The sequence below is a fragment of the Theropithecus gelada genome, chromosome 5, assembly GCF_003255815.1.
Source record: "Theropithecus gelada isolate Dixy chromosome 5, Tgel_1.0, whole genome shotgun sequence".
Taxonomy (NCBI): Eukaryota; Metazoa; Chordata; class Mammalia; order Primates; family Cercopithecidae; genus Theropithecus; species Theropithecus gelada.
This window is the reverse complement of record NC_037672.1, coordinates 171,025,767-171,043,079: the sequence shown is the minus strand read 5'-3', so window position 1 is coordinate 171,043,079 and position 17,313 is coordinate 171,025,767. Positions and strand designations below refer to the sequence as shown.

The 17,313-nt window shown below is 32.6% G+C and overlaps 1 protein-coding gene across 3 annotated transcripts in view; it reads left to right on the top strand.

Moving 5' to 3' along the window:
• The window catches only part of FBXO8 (F-box protein 8), a 55,849-nt gene extending 40,589 nt beyond the window's left edge, over positions 1 to 15,260 (top strand). For all 3 annotated transcript variants that reach the window (XM_025386068.1, XM_025386070.1, XM_025386069.1), the window contains 3 exons: positions 10,104 to 10,222; positions 12,157 to 12,353; positions 14,318 to 15,260. In XM_025386068.1, the coding sequence (XP_025241853.1) occupies positions 10,104 to 10,222; positions 12,157 to 12,353; positions 14,318 to 14,505 (504 nt within the window). In that variant the 3' untranslated portion in view covers positions 14,506 to 15,260. The remainder of the gene's footprint in view (positions 1 to 10,103; positions 10,223 to 12,156; positions 12,354 to 14,317) is intronic.
• Positions 15,261 to 17,313: the final 2,053 nt, after the last annotated feature.

The following is a 17,313-nucleotide window of genomic DNA, read 5'->3' as shown; positions in this document are numbered from 1 at the left end:
ATCAAATCACCTGATGTATTTTACTCTTGTTTTATTCAGTGTTCTATGGGAGCTACTAATTTGCTGTATCATTGAGTGTGAATTGTCTAGGGTAAAAGCTGAAATTAGTGGAAAATGTCTTCATCCTAGGACACATTTTTAAATTTTTAATATTAAAATATGAATTGCTATAATGAACAATTTTTTATTTGAATTTTACTTTTGTTAGCAATTTAAATAATTGTAACTAGAGACGTTGCAGTGGTACATTGAGTATTTTAAGTACATTTTAATGAAAAATCTGCTTGCTTTTTATTTTCTTACCATACACTACCTGACTCCCTTGATACCTCCCAAATATTTTTCCTTATCCATTGTGATCACAGTTTCAGTGCAACTTGGTATTACTTTCTAGATTTAAGTTCTCAGCTTTAATGTCCAAGGTGTTTGCCTCTTCTACATGTCTTTCATGAATTTAGCAATTGTTGTTACCAGTGTCACAGTAGATGTCACTTCAAAATATGAGTATTGTAACAGAAATCCAAAGGAATATATTTCCTCAATTCTTGGGTGTCATCAATTGTAAGACATCCGTCAACTTACTTACAGCTTTTCAAATATGGAAGTATGAAGGAAACACTACCTTAAGTGCATTTTTTAAACCACGTAACTGTAGTGTACATTTATCCATAAAACTATGTAACATTTTCTTCTTTTATATCATAAAGTTTTTAGAGAGATGCCTTCTTTATAACAAAATTCCTAAGATTTCTGTAAATCTCTTTAGGTCATTAGCAGTTAAATATAGGATCAAAGTGATATGCTACTTTTGATTATTTGGATTGGTGACTCTGACCTTTGAGAATTTATAACTTGAGGTATTTCAAAGTGTGCTGGGGTGTTGTCTGCCCTTAATGTTTGATCCAACTTATACATTTTTTTTGGAAGGGAGTTGTTTTTGTATTTTTCCCCAGATTGAATTATGTAATCCTCAGAAGTTTACAGCATCTCTTGAAAGACAGCTGGAAGCTTTGTACATGTAGATTCAAACATTGATTCGACAAATATTTATTAAGTATCTCTACCACTTACAATTGATATAATGTTGACTCTGAGCAGGTTATTTAACCTCTGTGCTTCAGTTTCCGCATCTGTAAAATGGGGACAGTAATAATACTTATAATAGTGTTCTTGTGAAGATTAAATGAAATAAGACATGATAAACATGCCTCTAAGTGTTCACCAAACTGTAACTATATGTTTATACTAAAGGTACAACTACAACAACTTAAAATACCAAGAACCAGGCACTGTTCTAGGCCTTGAGGTTCTTCCTTTTCTGGAACTTTTGGATTCTAGTAGACAACTATGTGACACCTGACTAATGGTCCTTCATGAAGTATGTTTTGGTCACATCAGTATCTCCTAGCTTTAAATGATACCCTTTGTCTTTAATTGTATTTTCTGACATGTATATGCAATCGTTTGCATATACAGTAACATTTTGTTTGGGTAGTGCTGCTGAGTTTAATCTTTTTGACATTTAAGCAATAATTAGGGGTCCAGAGTTACATTAAAATTGAAATATGTGTCTTGGCTATAATGTTGGCAGGATGAATAGATACTTACATTACATGATTAAGTATATACTTGTGCTGGCAGTGAAAGTACCATGTATATCCCAACTTGCTTCTCTGCTTGTCTGCTAGTAAGACTTTTTTTTAAAAAAATGTTGTTTACTTTAAAACTGTTTCAGAGCTGTTAAAATATATTTATAAATGTACATATTAAGATCTAGGTAATATGATAAAACTAGTGTTTGTGGGTTAGTCATTTAAACAGTTGTATATATGCACATTGCAAATCCAGTATTTGTATGTGATTCTTATAAAACAAGAATTCTAAACTAGCATCATTGTTAAATGTGTCACTTTCTCATCACTTTCCGTTATTAATCATAACCTAATAGAGATTTATCTCCATATTTTGATTAGAATGCTTTATTTTTCTAATATAGAAACAGGTTAGAGATAAAGGGGGCTTTTCCAAGAAGCTTGACTCAGCTAGCAGCAGCTTTTTTGATAATAATTACAGTAATGATTGTTACATTTAATTGATAGTAGTAATTTACTATTTAAGAAGTACTTTCTTATCTATCATATTGATGCATCCCAGTCACTAATGTGGTTCTTTTCGGCAATACTAGAATTCACAGATGTGGTTCTTTTTCTGTTTGAAGCTATTAGAACTAATTAAAAGGGGCTTTTAATTATTTAAAACTTCAGAAAATTAGGTTCATGTTATTTTGTTTGCCATTGCTTTTTCTTTCTTGAAAAATAAGCAGAAAGGCCTGTCCTATATGTCCTTTGTGTTTTCTCTGGACTCCATTGGAGGGAATATTTATTTTTATTTAGATTTTCCTTAAACCATCATTCTTTTATGTGAGATTTTCTGTTGACATCTTTTAGCTGCAAACAATTTCAGGTGTATATATCTCTGTCCTTAGCAGTTCCTCAGCATTCTGCTCTTTAATATGTTGAAAAGTCTTCCATAAATCATTCTAGCTGAAATCCTTGCCAATTCAAACAATGTTTATACATAAACTGGTTTCATATTATATGAAATTATAAAATCAAAACTGAATAATATGACTCTTCATTATCCTCCAGACAAAATATGGTATTATGTTTCATAACTAACTGAGAGAACTGGCTATAGGATACTGGCACTCTCTCTTCACAACTGTTAATTCTCCCACTTCAGTGTGGACAGTGTGTGCTCTCTGTTCCTGCTCTGGAAGAAAGAAGACTGAAATCTGCTATTCAGACTTAAAACTGACATCAAAACTATCTTTACATTTCTTTCCCAATTTCCATTGCCCCCTTTCCTCTTAGTTCTATGTAACGCAGAGCCTTCCGGTGAATAGCCTAGTTACGGGTTTCTCAGTGAGAGGAAAACTTAGTACTCTTATAATCTTTCTATCTAGGACAACTTTTAAAATCTGGGCATAGTTTTTACTTTAGTCTTTGAATCTAGTGATTGTATTAGGAATAACTGTTGTAATATTTATAGGCAGCTTGATAAAAGCAATGCATGACAATTCTGTTATGTATGTGCTCAAGGTTGCCGTTAAACATTGAAGGTCATGGAAAATTACAGAAAGTAGAAAACATTACAAAATTTAGTGGCTAGAATGAAATGAAATGACAGGATAAAAACATAGACATCTAGTCTTAAACATACTAGTTAAGAAATCTGCACTTATTTTACTGCAGCCAAAAAGCAAGGTGTTGATTTTTTATTTGCATAATAAATATCCTCAGATAAATTATTCTCAATTATCCACATTCTCTGGGGCCCGCCCTCCCTTGACTGTAGAGCACATGTTCTCTGATTAAATAGGGAGAGGGAGAACTTCTGTACTGATACAAATTAACAGATTTTACATTTACCTTAGCAATTCTTAAAACACTGTAGAAAAGAAGAAATAGTATCAGAGCAGTGATCTTAACCATTGCTGCTGTTATTTTCAAACAAAACAATGGGGATGTTCCCATTTGACCTACAGAAGTGCCAATTAATTTTTACTGTTAATAACATATATCACTTAATTTTTACATTATCTTCAGCTTGAAAATGTTACATTTCAGTTTAAATTTCATTGTGGTCAACTGTATACTTGACAAATAATATATTCATTTAATTTCACTGGTTAAAATGTATACTTGAAAAATAATATATTGGTTATCATGTTGAAAGAAAAGTTAGAAATCTAGATTGAGCTATATTGTTTCAGGATTTTTATTTTTTTTAAGTCTTCAAAATGTTTTATTTTAAAGAAAATTAAATGCAGTGTGCATCTGGCTTTCTATTATATAATGGTCTAAGGACAGTTTGATTACCTGAAAAGTAGTAGCCATTGTACTAGATTTTACATTGTATACTAGGACAAAATTAAACGCAACTTAGCAAATCAAATTTTTTTCTACATTTCTTTACTAAGTTGTTCTTTAGGAAAAAAATTAAGGGTACTCCCTAGTATGTGACAGTTTTGTTTTATTAGTGACACCAATAAAACAAAACAAAACATCGTATAACTTTTATTGACACCAACTGTTACACAATATATGTGCCAGGTGTCTGTGCCAGTAGACAGTACTTTCAGTACCAATAGTCAGTACTTTTTCATTTGGCTTTGCACGTCTAATTTTCTAGACAGAATTCACTGTGTTCCCAAATATATATTTACGGATTCTGAACATATGTATGGTAGATTTTGCTTAACCTTAACAAGAGATGGGTTGAATTCACATTAACTTCACCTAGATTCTCACTGCTACTTGGCTCTCCTTTAGTTTATTCCTAGTGAATTCCCAGTCATATCCTGCATCGTTGTTGATTGAAATCTTCAACACTTTGCCCAGGAATCCAAATCCACCCTCTCTTTCCAGTGCTCCCCAGATAGTGAGTGCTCTCTAAGAAGGAAACCAACATGTCCTTTGTTTTCTGCTTTTCATTTTCTTACTGTAGCTGTCTCCGAACCAGTGTTACTGTGCTGTCCCCCAGGCTCATCATTATTAACTCCAGCAGTATTTTCAAACCCTCCCCTGCTCTCTTGATCAGCTTTGCTGCCCCTGCAGCACAATCTCCTGCACATCAGTCTTTTCCCGTCTCCATTGACCTCTCTTTTTGTCTTCTGACATGATTAGGTCGAAATTATCTTGAAAAAAAAAAAAAAAAATACTTTCTCTTTTTTCCCTTTAATTTTGCCATTTTTTCTTCCTTTGTACTAATATATTTTTCAAGTGAGTGGACAGTACTCAGTTTCCTTACCTTGAGCTCGTTCTTTCGTTTTCTCCTTGGATTTCAGCCTCTGCTACAGTGTGGAAAGAGACCTCTTGAAAGTCACTTCTTTCCTCCCAGTCACCAAACTCAGTGCCCTCTTCCTATTCTAGTATCCTTGAGCTATTTGAAAGAAAAAGAAAACTAGCTGTGTTCCTTTTGCTATGCACTTAGCCCACTAAGATTTTTACTGATTAGGAAACTAAGGCTCAGGAAGATTGAGTAGATTGTTTATATTCATATCATCGTTAAGTTGCAGAACCATGGCTTGGTCCCTGTCCTAAAAATGATGCTCTTTCCATCATACTGCATAATTGCACTAGACACCCTGTTCTTTAACTCAAAGGCTCTTGGCCTCTGGAACATTATTCTATCCTTTTCTTCATTACTCCCTTACTGATATTTCTTATCCAGGATCCTGAATCTGTATCTTCAACCCTCACTTTTAAAATATATCCTATTACATTACCAACTACCTACTATGCCTTTCTAGTTATATCTGTCATCACCTAAAATTCAACATTTCTAAAAGCTAACTCATCACTGTTTTCTTCAAATCAATGCGCTCTATGACTTTTTTTACCTATTATTTTCTGTCAGTCATTTCCCTCTTCATCTAAGCCAGAGCCATCAGCTGTCTTTCACTTTTCACTGTCACATGGCTTGATAGCCAGCATATTTATCAAGTTATTTTCATATATGTAGCATATTTCTAGTGCTTTTTCATATGTTCAAACCTGGACAGTGGTACAGCCTACTATCTATTTATTGAGTGCTCTGCTGAATGGCCCACTGTCTAATTTTTCTTTCGTTATTTCTCTTTATATTGCTGCCAAATTCACATTGTAGCCCATTGCTTCATCAGGTTTAAAAGCCTTCAGAGGCTTCCAGTTAGATTTAGGATAGAGAATAAACTTCTTACCCTAAAATACAGCGCTATTTCTGTCACTGTCATAGTCTGGTTGTAGACTTACTCTCCAACCCAAAATATTTCCCCCTCCTTCCTAAAAATAGTCTTTAAAAATTTTATATTACTTTTGCTCATATAATATAGTATTAACTGGAGCATTCTTCTCCAGTGTTCTCCTCATTCAGAGCTGTCTAAACCCCTTACGTTCCTTGTCTAAACCCCTTACATTACTTCAGTCTAATCTCTAGCAGAAAACCTTATCCAAATGTCCTATCCCATAGTGACTTTTTTTCCTTTCAGTGAACTACTGAAACACTTTTCATAAGCATTCATTTAGATTTTCTTCTACTGCCATGTACTATTGATGTACCTTGGCACAAGTGTGTATTCTAGATGTTTATGTACGTGTCTTATTGCCACATATAAACTTAAATTTTCTTAGGGCAAAACTGTGTTACACTACTCAGTGTCTATCACTGAATACCTTGCCTATCACACCTTGTGTTTAATATATTTCAAAAATAAAATGTAGACAATGTTAATGTATTAGTTCATGTTTTAAAAAACATTTTAAAGCAGATGTATATATGTAAATATGCACAGATATACATATATCTATTTTACAAGCTAGTCTTTAGGCATTCATGTTTCTATCTAAATGTAAAGTGAACTGGATACTTTTTTTAAAAAAAATCAAATGACTATGAAATTTATAATTAGTAGCATGAACATTATTTACCAGTTTATTTTCCCAAGAAATATGAGGCCTAATATCTATTTTAATAAGAGGAATTTTATTTACCCCACTGTAACTATCCTTTAAAACTTTTTTTTTTTTTAATATATTTTGGCTAATAGTTTCCTTTCACCTGACAAGAGCTGATCTCTGTGCTTGGAGATAACTGAGATCAATCATGATAGTTTCAGCCCATTATAGTACTGACACCATCATGATTCATCTCAGAGTTATCTGACAAAACTGTCTCAGAATTCTCCCCACATGCAAAAAAAGGAACTACATTATGACTGCAACAATTTAGATAATTCTAAAAGTTGAACAGAGTTGCAAATGGGAGTTAAAATGTGTATAGATTAAACAGTCAAATTTAAGTAGTTCTTAGTTTGAAGCTTAATCTTATTTTGAAAATGTAAAAACAACAACAACAAAAATTGAATCAAGCAAAGACAAATGATTGGTCTTTGAACAGCTCAACTGAAATTACAAGGATTCCCTTCCTTATGTGGTACTAACCTGTCTGCCTATAAGTGACATTTCCTGACTTTACTTCTATACTCATCTAGGATAGGGATTTGTAACCTGCGCTCCTTAGATGGAATTCAATTTCTGTTTTAAAAAATGTGTACTTGCATTATTCTGGGAAGAAGTTCTGTGACTTTCCTAGTACTCAAAAGGGTCCATAACCCCCTCAAAAGAGCTTAATATCTTCACTACCACTACACACATCTTTTCCCTTGTCCTTGTGACACAGCCTTTTAGATATCCTAAAGTCTTAATCTTTTCTTCTTTCCTAAGTATGTCTTCTTCTCTGACCTAATACTCCTGCGTCCCTCAGCTCTTTCTTACATAACATGAATTCTACACCCTTCAACAATCTCACTGGGTCTTGATTTCCTTTATCCAGATAAGTCCTAATTTGTCAGTATGCCTCATAAAAGGTGACACACAAAATTGGAAACTTTTATAGTCAATTATGTAGACTATACTGAGCTACAACCTTCCTTCTTTAGAATACTATATATATATATTAATCTAGACTCATGATTTCCTTTGCATGTGAGACACTGCACAGATGCCCATGCACATACACACTGCTCTGAGTTCTAGTCCTGACTAATCACTGATATGCTATGTGGTCTAGGAGTTTCCCTACCATTCTTCTAAAATTTTACTTTTAAAAATGCTTATACCACTTACTAAACAAATGTATAGTTATTCAACAGACCTCATGCTGTGGTATTTTTTTGTATTTAATTGTAGGTTGGTGTGAAAGTGATTGCGGTTTTTTGACATTACTTTTAATGGCAAAAACCCGCAATCACTTTCACACCAACCTAAAATATAAGAAGATGAGAATTTGGATGACTTCCAACTTGCTTATTAGAGACAGTTATAATCTGGTCTCTTGTCTTTTTGTATTTGTTATTCCTTTACCATTCACTTTGGTAGCCCTTCTAAAGTAACCTTCCTCTCCAAAGGAATCCCAAGCTTGAAGCTGATGCCTCTTTTCCTCATAAAACCAATAGAGTTGGCTTATTTCAAACTGTGTTCCCAGTTTCCAGGATTGAATTTAACAATTCTTTGTGCTCATGCCTGCTCCTATGTATTTGATTGATTTGGGAGAACTCAGGTTAGATTAGATGTAAAATTCTCAAAATGTGTTTTTTATAAAACAGAATATGGCTAACAGTGTATTTTTATGATGTTTACATGAGGCAAATACCAATGTTCATTTATAACTAAGTACCACCAAATGATATTAAAGTGGCATAGATTACATAACTAGAGAATTAGATATCATTAATGTATAGTATTAGTAGGTTTGTTTATTTTGCACAATTTTTAAAAAGTAGCTTAGCATTAGTTCTACATCTCAGATACTGATTTAGGTATGAATAAAGAATCTATTAAATAATACTTAATTGACATTGTTTTTAATCATTTCAATTAAAGTTAAATACCGGAAATAATTCTAAAATATTGTTACCCTTCTACACTGAGGAATTTTGGAAGCAATTAAACCTGACTTTTGCTAAGCAGATTGAGTATACAGTCAACTCTCGATTATTCAAACTAATGAAGGAAAGGATAGAACAAGCATTAATGGTTTTCTAGTTGCTGCCCCCTCGGACAGTTGATGAAAGCCTCATTCCAAAGAAGTATTTTGGCTTTCCATCTTATCATATTACATTTTCTAGTCCTTGTATTCAGGATTTAGTCTGAAATACAGGTTACAACAGAGTTGACAAGAAAGTTTCACGTTACCACATTGTGCTTTTCTTCATGTACATTTTTAAAATCAGTGCCTTAGCATTGCTTTTATATTATTAAAATTCACATGAAAATTTGATCAAATTGCTAGTAGGCTATTATGTTGATGGCTCATAAAGTTAGTTTTATATAAAAAGCCTTATCTTTGAATTACAACTTACAGATAATTATAACCTTTCAAAAGCATTACCTCGTGGTACCTAACTACTTAAAAAAAAGTTTGCCGTAAAAGTTTTATGAGAACGTTTTTATCTTGAAAAGATTTTTATAGATATTCTTCCAACTTTTAAAATTCTTAATGTGTGTAATATTTCTGAGTACTATGTAAGTGTTTGTAAAGTGAAGAAATGCCAAAGGAATTTATGTGTGAAAACATTATGTTGTGTGTATATAATACGTCATTTTCTCTACCAATTAGCGGCACATAGTGTGCTAGTATCCAGACATAAGTATTCATGGGAATGCATGTATCTGGATAACTGCAAGTTGAAATAAACCCACCTGCCTTTTATTTCAATAACTGCACATTCAAATCCAGCTAAGACATTTATTTGAATGTGACCTCTGTATATGTGAGAGAATACTGTTTTCAGCATTTGATTTTTTTTGTTGTTGGTGGTGTTTTGTTGTTGGTGGTTTAAATCTAAAGTAGGTAAAAACCTATGGGTAATGCTTCTCTGGAAAACTTTGCATGCAGAGAAAAGGAAATTCAAAGATAAATTCTATGAAAAACACTGAATTGTTTTGTCTTAATATGTTTTCCGTCAGTGTGTATTGTAGCTAGGTTCTTGTAGAATGTAGCAATGTTTAAAGCCAAAGTAGTACAACCTATAAATTGGCCTGGAGTTGGGCCTCCTTTAAGTTAAATAATTTAATATTTTTCTTCCAGAATAAAATCACTAGTCTTTCATTTTGAGTATTTTTTTTTAATCAAAAAACTATTTCCTTGAAAGGCATACTACAATATATATGTGAACTTTAAGAAATCATGTGTTCTATTAGACATCAGAAGTGTTTGTTACAAAGCTTGTTTTACGTCTGTATTGTGGTTTCATCTGCAGCCCCCTTCCCCAAGTTAGGCCATATTTCTGTATAGTTAGTTTTACCTGACATGAGCCAGAAAATTAAATAAGATTTCTTTAACAGTCTTAACTTTGAATTTCCTGCTTTTCATTGCATGTAAACTATCAACCACAAACAATAATTTCAGTCCAAGTTCTAGCTTGTATTTTGCATGATAAAGCTACAAAAAGTCTATTAATACTGGAAACAATTTATAGCTACTGTTCTGCTATTGCTTAATTGTTAAAATATATAAATAAAGAGCAATTTTATTTATGTGGACTTGTCTTTCTGCTTTAGGGAGTGAACTACTTTATGTCCAAGGGTATCCTAGATGATTCGCCAAAGGAAATAGCAAAGTTTATCTTCTGTACAAGAACACTAAATTGGAAAAAACTGAGAATCTATCTTGATGAAAGGTAAAGACAAAAATTAACTTTTCATCCAAAATGAGTTGAGTAATGTTTTTGATGAGTTAAGTTTTACTTTAATACTGCATAATAATCGTCTGGTTGCAAAATTGAGTAAAGACAGGGAAAAGATTCCTATATCTCATACATCATTTCTTTTGTGAGCTTTAACTTGTTGATGAGGAAGTTACCATTTTAAAAGTAAAAGTCGACACAAAATGGAAGCCCAACGTCTTTGTAGTAGCAAACCAAAACAAAATATTTTTCAGGAATCTGCAACCCTGATTTTTTAAAAGTAGCCATAATCTAAGTGTTTATATTGGTAAAAATTCTGAATTACGAAATTATCCATATAAAAAAGCTAGTACAAAGACAGATTATAGTCATATACCCCAAATCCTAGGGATATAAGGTATATATGTTTGCATGTAGACACTATACAGAAATGTCATGTTCAAGTGAGAAAATTATGAAAATGTAACATTTAGCAGTGTTTTACACAGAGATGATGGTTAGTATGCTGTTCTGATTTGATAGTTATTCATTTGTACACTTTACTTTTGGTTATTAATGAACTTAAATTTTGGGACAATGTTTTGATGCCACATAACTGAACCACCATTTTTAAAATTATAGCTCTCATGCGAATCTAATGTATGGCTTCAAAATATGTTTACCTTCATTGTAATTCTCAAACTTTTGTATATCTCAGTATTTTTAAAGAACAATCTGTAAATGTTCATAATATTCCAGAAACTTTGCTAGAGTAGTAGTACATGGATGATTAAGATATAATCCCTGTCATCAAGAAGTTCACAGTCCAGCATACTGGTCATTGAAACATGTAAAGATGACATCATTAAGTTTTTTTTAAATCTTTAAGTACCAAGTACCTAAGGATAGGCAGGGGTTTTTTTCTTTCTTTTCCCTTTCTTTCTTTCTTGTTTCTTCTTCTTCTTTTTTTTTTTTTTTTTTTTTGTGAAGAGCCAGATCTTTTTGTAAATATTTTAGGTTTTGTGGGTCGTATGATCTTTGTCACAGCTGCTTAAAACTCTGCCATTCTGTGGTGAAAGCAGATATAGACAATACATAAACTAGTGTGAATGTGTTCTAATAAGCTGTATTTACAAAAGCAGGCAGCAGGCCAGATTTGGCCTAGTTGCTGTAGTTCGCCTATTCCTGTTATATGCAATTGGTAGAAGTTGAAGATAATGATCATATAATCATGACTGAGTTCAATAAGAATTGAAGGCCATTGTAACAAAGTTTCACTCTATATTGGAATGCTAGTGATTTTTTTTTTAAATTACATATACACACACAAATATTTATATTATAGCAAATAAGCTAAATGTATATCAATGGGATTGTTGTGTCCATTAGATAGGATACTGTGAAGCCACTAAAAATAACTTAGGTGGATCTAGGTATAAAGATATACAAAGCTGTCCACAATATACTATGTGAAAAAAGCAAAAAAAATTCTAAAACAATATATAGCGTATGTAGGCATTCTTAAAAGTCTGTGTAAATAGTTTTTACCTCTGAAGATGTGAATTGGTGTAGGTGGAGACTTTCATTACTTTCATAATTTGAAAAATAAACAATTCTATTGCTATTTGGATTTAGCCAAGAAGACACTTAAAAATAAGTTGTTCGTTTTAATACTAGAGAATTCCTTTTTTTTCATTATAGAGGTAAAATTAGGTTTTACCTTGTTTGATTTTGTTATAAACTACTCATGAGAGATTTCAAAGTTAACTTCTTAAATAATCATACTTAGATTTTTTTAATATTGGGAATTATGCATACTTCTGTAGGACTAACTGATCTAGTAATCAATAATAAGGTATTTTTATCCAAAAAATGGAAATTTGTTATTTTTTTCTTACCGTTTTTTTAATGAAGAAAAGTTAAAGCTGTGCCTTTTTTTCTTTCTATAGGAGAGATGTCTTGGATGACCTTGTAACATTGCATAATTTTAGAAATCAGTTCTTGCCAAATGCACTGAGAGAATTTTTTCGTCATATCCATGCCCCTGAAGAGCGTGGAGAGTATCTTGAAACTCTTATAACAAAGTTCTCACATAGATTCTGTGCTTGTAACCCTGATTTAATGCGAGAACTTGGCCTTAGTCCTGGTAAGAATATATATATATTAATAGTACATCACCCCATGCCCACTTTTAGGTAAAAACAGAGACATACGAGACATTTGTCTCACTGTGGGGAAAAATATTCTCAGTAATTACAAATACTTGTTTTACTGTTTGTAGCAGTGACTACTTCATCATTTATGTGAGCTTAGAAAAAACAGTTTGTCATAGCTATGGTGTGCGTGTGTTTGTGTGTATATAAATACACATAACTATGTATACATAGTCATTTATATTTTTTATATATTACATAAAAATTTATATATTACAAATTTATATATATTCAAATGTCTATTGGACATGCGTATAGACATATATATATAGACATATAGGCATTTGTATATATACATTTGTTACATATGTCTGTATGTCTATGTATGTATATATAGATATTTGTATATATAAATTTGTAATATATATTTGTACATATGTATATAGACATTTGTACATATTTAAATTTGTAAATACATATATATACATTTGTATATATGTTTATACATATATGCATAGACATAGCTATCATGCATGTATGTGTATGTGTATATATGTATATATACATATAATTTATTAGAATACATATAATACACATATTACATAGAATGCATATACATAAAATATGTATGCAATATAAGCAGTCTTTTTCCTTCCAGATGCTATCTACTGTGATACTCTTTGATTCTACTTTCCATTAAAACAGTATATATGTGTGTATATATGTGTGTGTGTATATATGCACACAACTATACACATATATACATACATGTACATATATATTCACACACACATACTGTTTTAAGAAGAAAGTTATACTTAGCTACATAAGTTCTTTAAGAAACTATTCTTGTTTGGGTGTTAGGTATTTCTACTAGTCTAATTGAAAACTTGAGAAATTATTTTTAAAGCTTTTAATAATCTACATATCATATAGGTAGCACCATTTTTCACTAAAATTTGTTTTTAATACAACTGGTTTTCATTGTTTGTGTGTACTTCTCTCTATATGTGTATGTTTGTGTGCATATGATATAGCCTGAATCTCCTACATATTTTTTCAATTGGTATAGCTTATCTTTTCATATCAAAAATTTTATTGTGCTTATCTTATTAAACAGATATTACAAAACTGTTCCTGTCATGTGAAATTTGTTGAGCATGCTTTACATGACCTAATGTTCAACTTGGCTTTCTTAAGACTGCAGGATTCCAAAATATCAGCTCCATAGTAGTAGAACTATCATGACATTTGTTACTATTTTAATATTAAACATCAAATATTACCCTAAGCATATATAAAATCTTGTTGCATGGTGCTCAGGTATAGCAGTCTTTTCCCTAAAGATTTACTTTAAAAATTAACATGTAAATTCCACAGGCCTTTATAACATGTATCTTAAATGAGAATATTAATAATCTTTTGAGTTATTTACATTTTATTTTCTAGTACCAGATTAATATGTTTTCTTGTCATTAAAGATGCTTTCCAATTAAATTGGGTTTTTGTAAAAGCATTCTATATAAATTTTTTTTAGAAAGAGGAGCTAAATACTGACAGTACAAATGTATTTTATGAATGTTTGAATAGAAATATCACATTTGAAAGCAAAGACAAAATAAAGGCAATTCTAAATTTTTTAAATCTAGAATGAATTTTTACTGTACACTCCTCAACTGTTCTAAAGTTATTTTGAAATGAAGGAAATACATGCTTAATTAGTATTAAGATAGGATGATAACCATCCTGGTTTGCTCAGGACTGAGTTTCCCAGGATGACACGACTTCCAATGCAAAACTGGGAAGAGCCTAGACAAACTGGGATGGACTGGTCACTCTGTATTTATGAGCTAATCTTAATCTCTTGAAATTATCAACATTTTTGCCTTACATTATGTCCTTGGAATCATATTTTGTAAACCAACTAATAATTTGAACTGTTTCTTTTTCCTTCCAGATGCTGTCTATGTACTGTGCTACTCTTTGATTCTACTTTCCATTGACCTCACTAGCCCTCATGTGAAGAATAAAATGTCAAAAAGAGAATTTATTCGAAATACCCGTCGCGCTGCTCAAAATATTAGTGAAGATTTTGTAGGGCATCTTTATGACAATATCTACCTTATTGGCCATGTGGCTGCGTAAAAGCACAGTTGCTAGGACTTCAAGTTTTTACTTCAGACTAAAGCTACCCAAGGACTTAGCAGATATGGGGGTTACATCAGTGCTGGTCATTGTAGCCTGAGTATACAATCAAGCTTCAGTGTGCAACCTTTTTTTCTTTTGCCATTTTCTATTTTAGTAATTTCCTTGGGGAACTAAATAATTTTACAGAATTTTTCCTAATTTTGTTTATCATGTTTTGCACAAAGCAGAGCCATTGTCTAACACAGCTGTTAAAGAATGATAAACTGACATTATACTCTAAAAGATGGTGTATTTGTGCATTAGATTTGCCTGAAAAACTTTATCCATTTCCATTCTTTATACAAATACCATGTAATGTGTACATATTTAACTAAAGAGATTTATAGTCATAATTATTTTATTGTAAAGATTTTAACTAAAGTTTTTCCTTTTCTCTCAAACTGAGTTCTGAAATTTATTTGATTCTGATCTGAGACTATTGTCTTCTTAAAAGTTAGATCTGACTTCAGATAGAAACCAATACCAGCTTCCTTTTCCTTTAAACTTTGAAGAGTGTTGGTTTGTTACTATATTACTATGCAAAACTGGCAGTTACTTTTATAATATAAATTTATAATTTGATTTTTTATTTTAAAAACTGGGTTAATCAAGTTTCAGTCAGTCCTTTAAACCATTTAGGATTTTTTAAAAGATCAAAATTTATGATTTATATTCATAGGAATAAAGTAAAATATTATTAGAATTCTGGTAAATGTTTGCTTGTTTATATGTGGTGTGATTATGCAAACTTTACTATTTTTCTAATCTTGATGATCCCTGTTCAGAGTCCATTGAAGAGATATTGTGAAGAACAGTAAACACTCTTTACTCATTGGTTCAGTGAGTATCTATCCAGGGCTTTACATGTGTTAACACTGTGTGAGGTACTAGACATGGGCCCTGCTCTCACAGATAATACATAACTGGGTACTGAGAAGAAAAAAATCTGCTTAGTGGAGAGCAACTATATGAAGTAAATAGTTAAAATATGCAGCATTAGAATGATAGAGAACAGTGTATTTATATGGTGAGTTAAAAGTGACCTCCAAGTAAAACGCATAACCTTAGGAATGAAATAGTATGTGATGGGTTGAGCTACTAGTTTAGAGGAGGGAGTTGAGAGAGTTAGAAACTCCTTACTAGAGATACTGAATCCTGGCTTCCTTCCAAATCTGACCCTTAGTCAAAAGTGGTTGTCAGTATTACAACTGGAATGTTGTACTACAGATTTTTCAAGGACAAGGCATACGATAATCAAATTTTGAATGTCTAAGGGACTTTTAGACTGATAGTAAATGATTTCTAAGATTCTGAAGCAAATATCCAAATCATTTTACATGTGCATAATTTTGAATTCCATGACAATTCTAATTTTTAACTTCAAAACTGCTTTATTACATTTCAAAAGACAAAGGGTGGTGATAACTATTATTTAATATCGTGCCTAGTTTCCGCTGATTAACACTTTGTCCTCTCCCTTTGTCTACCTCCTTTTATTTTTCCTTCTTTGTTTTTCTTCATACCTGTCTCTTACCATCCAGTTCTCTCTGCTTCTGGTTTAGCTTTTATCTTTTCCTTTTTTTGTATCCTCCCTTTCCTAACTTTTTTTTCTTTTAACCACTTTATTTTTCTACCCTGACCTGATTATAAATGTGGATTGGCAATATTTGCTTTTCCAACATTTTCTTAGGAAAATTCCAAATACATAGAAAAGTGGGGCCAGGCACAGTGGCTCATGCCTGTAATCCCAGCACTTTGGGAAGCCAAGGTGGGAGGATTGCTTGAGCCCAGGAGTTTCAGACCAGCCTGGGTGACATAGCAAGACCACATTTCTACCACAAATTAAAAAATTAGCCGGGCGTGGTTATACACACCTGTCTGTAGTCCTAGCTACTCAGAAGGCTGAGGCAGGAGGATGGCCTGAACCCAAGAGTTTGAGGTTGCAGTGAGCTGTGATTGCCACTGCACTCCAGCCTAGGCAACAGAGTGAGACTCTGTGTCAATAAAACTTAAAAATAAAATAAGTTTTAAAATTTTTAAATAGAAAAGTGGAAATATTTTACAAAGAATGCCTATATATTCACCACCTAGATTCTACAATTAAAATTTTACTGTATTCACTCAATCATGTTTATCCAAATTCCTCTCATTCCTCTATCCGTCAATCATTTTGATACAGCTAAAAATAAGTTTCAGATATAACTTCCTTCCTAAAGACTTAAACTTGCATATCATTAGCTAGAGATCATTTTTTTAGCTTTTCTTTCTTTCTTTTTTTTTTTTTTTTTTGAAACAGTCTCCCTCTGCCGCCCAGGCTGGAGTCCAGTGGCGCGATCTTAGCTCACTGCAACCTCCGCCTCCCAGGTTCAAGTGATTCTTCTGCCTCAGTCTCCCAAGTAGCTGGGACTACAGGCACGCGCAGGACTACAGGACTACACCACACCCAGCTAATTTTTTGTATTATTAGTAGAGATGGGGTTTCACCGTTAACCAGGCCAGGCACAGTGACGCATGCCTGTAATCCCAGCACTTTGGGAGGCCAAGGTGGGAAGATTGCTTGAGCCCGGGAGTTTCAGACCACCCTGGGCAACATAGCAAGACCACATTTCTTGCTTAGCCAGGACGGTCTTGATCTCCTGACCTCGTGTTCCACCCACCTCAACCTCCCAAAGGGCTGGGATTACAGGCGTGAGCCACTGTGCCGGGTCAGCTTTTTTGTTTGAGGTAAAATTTATGTATACTAGTCAATGAGTCTCCACAAATGCA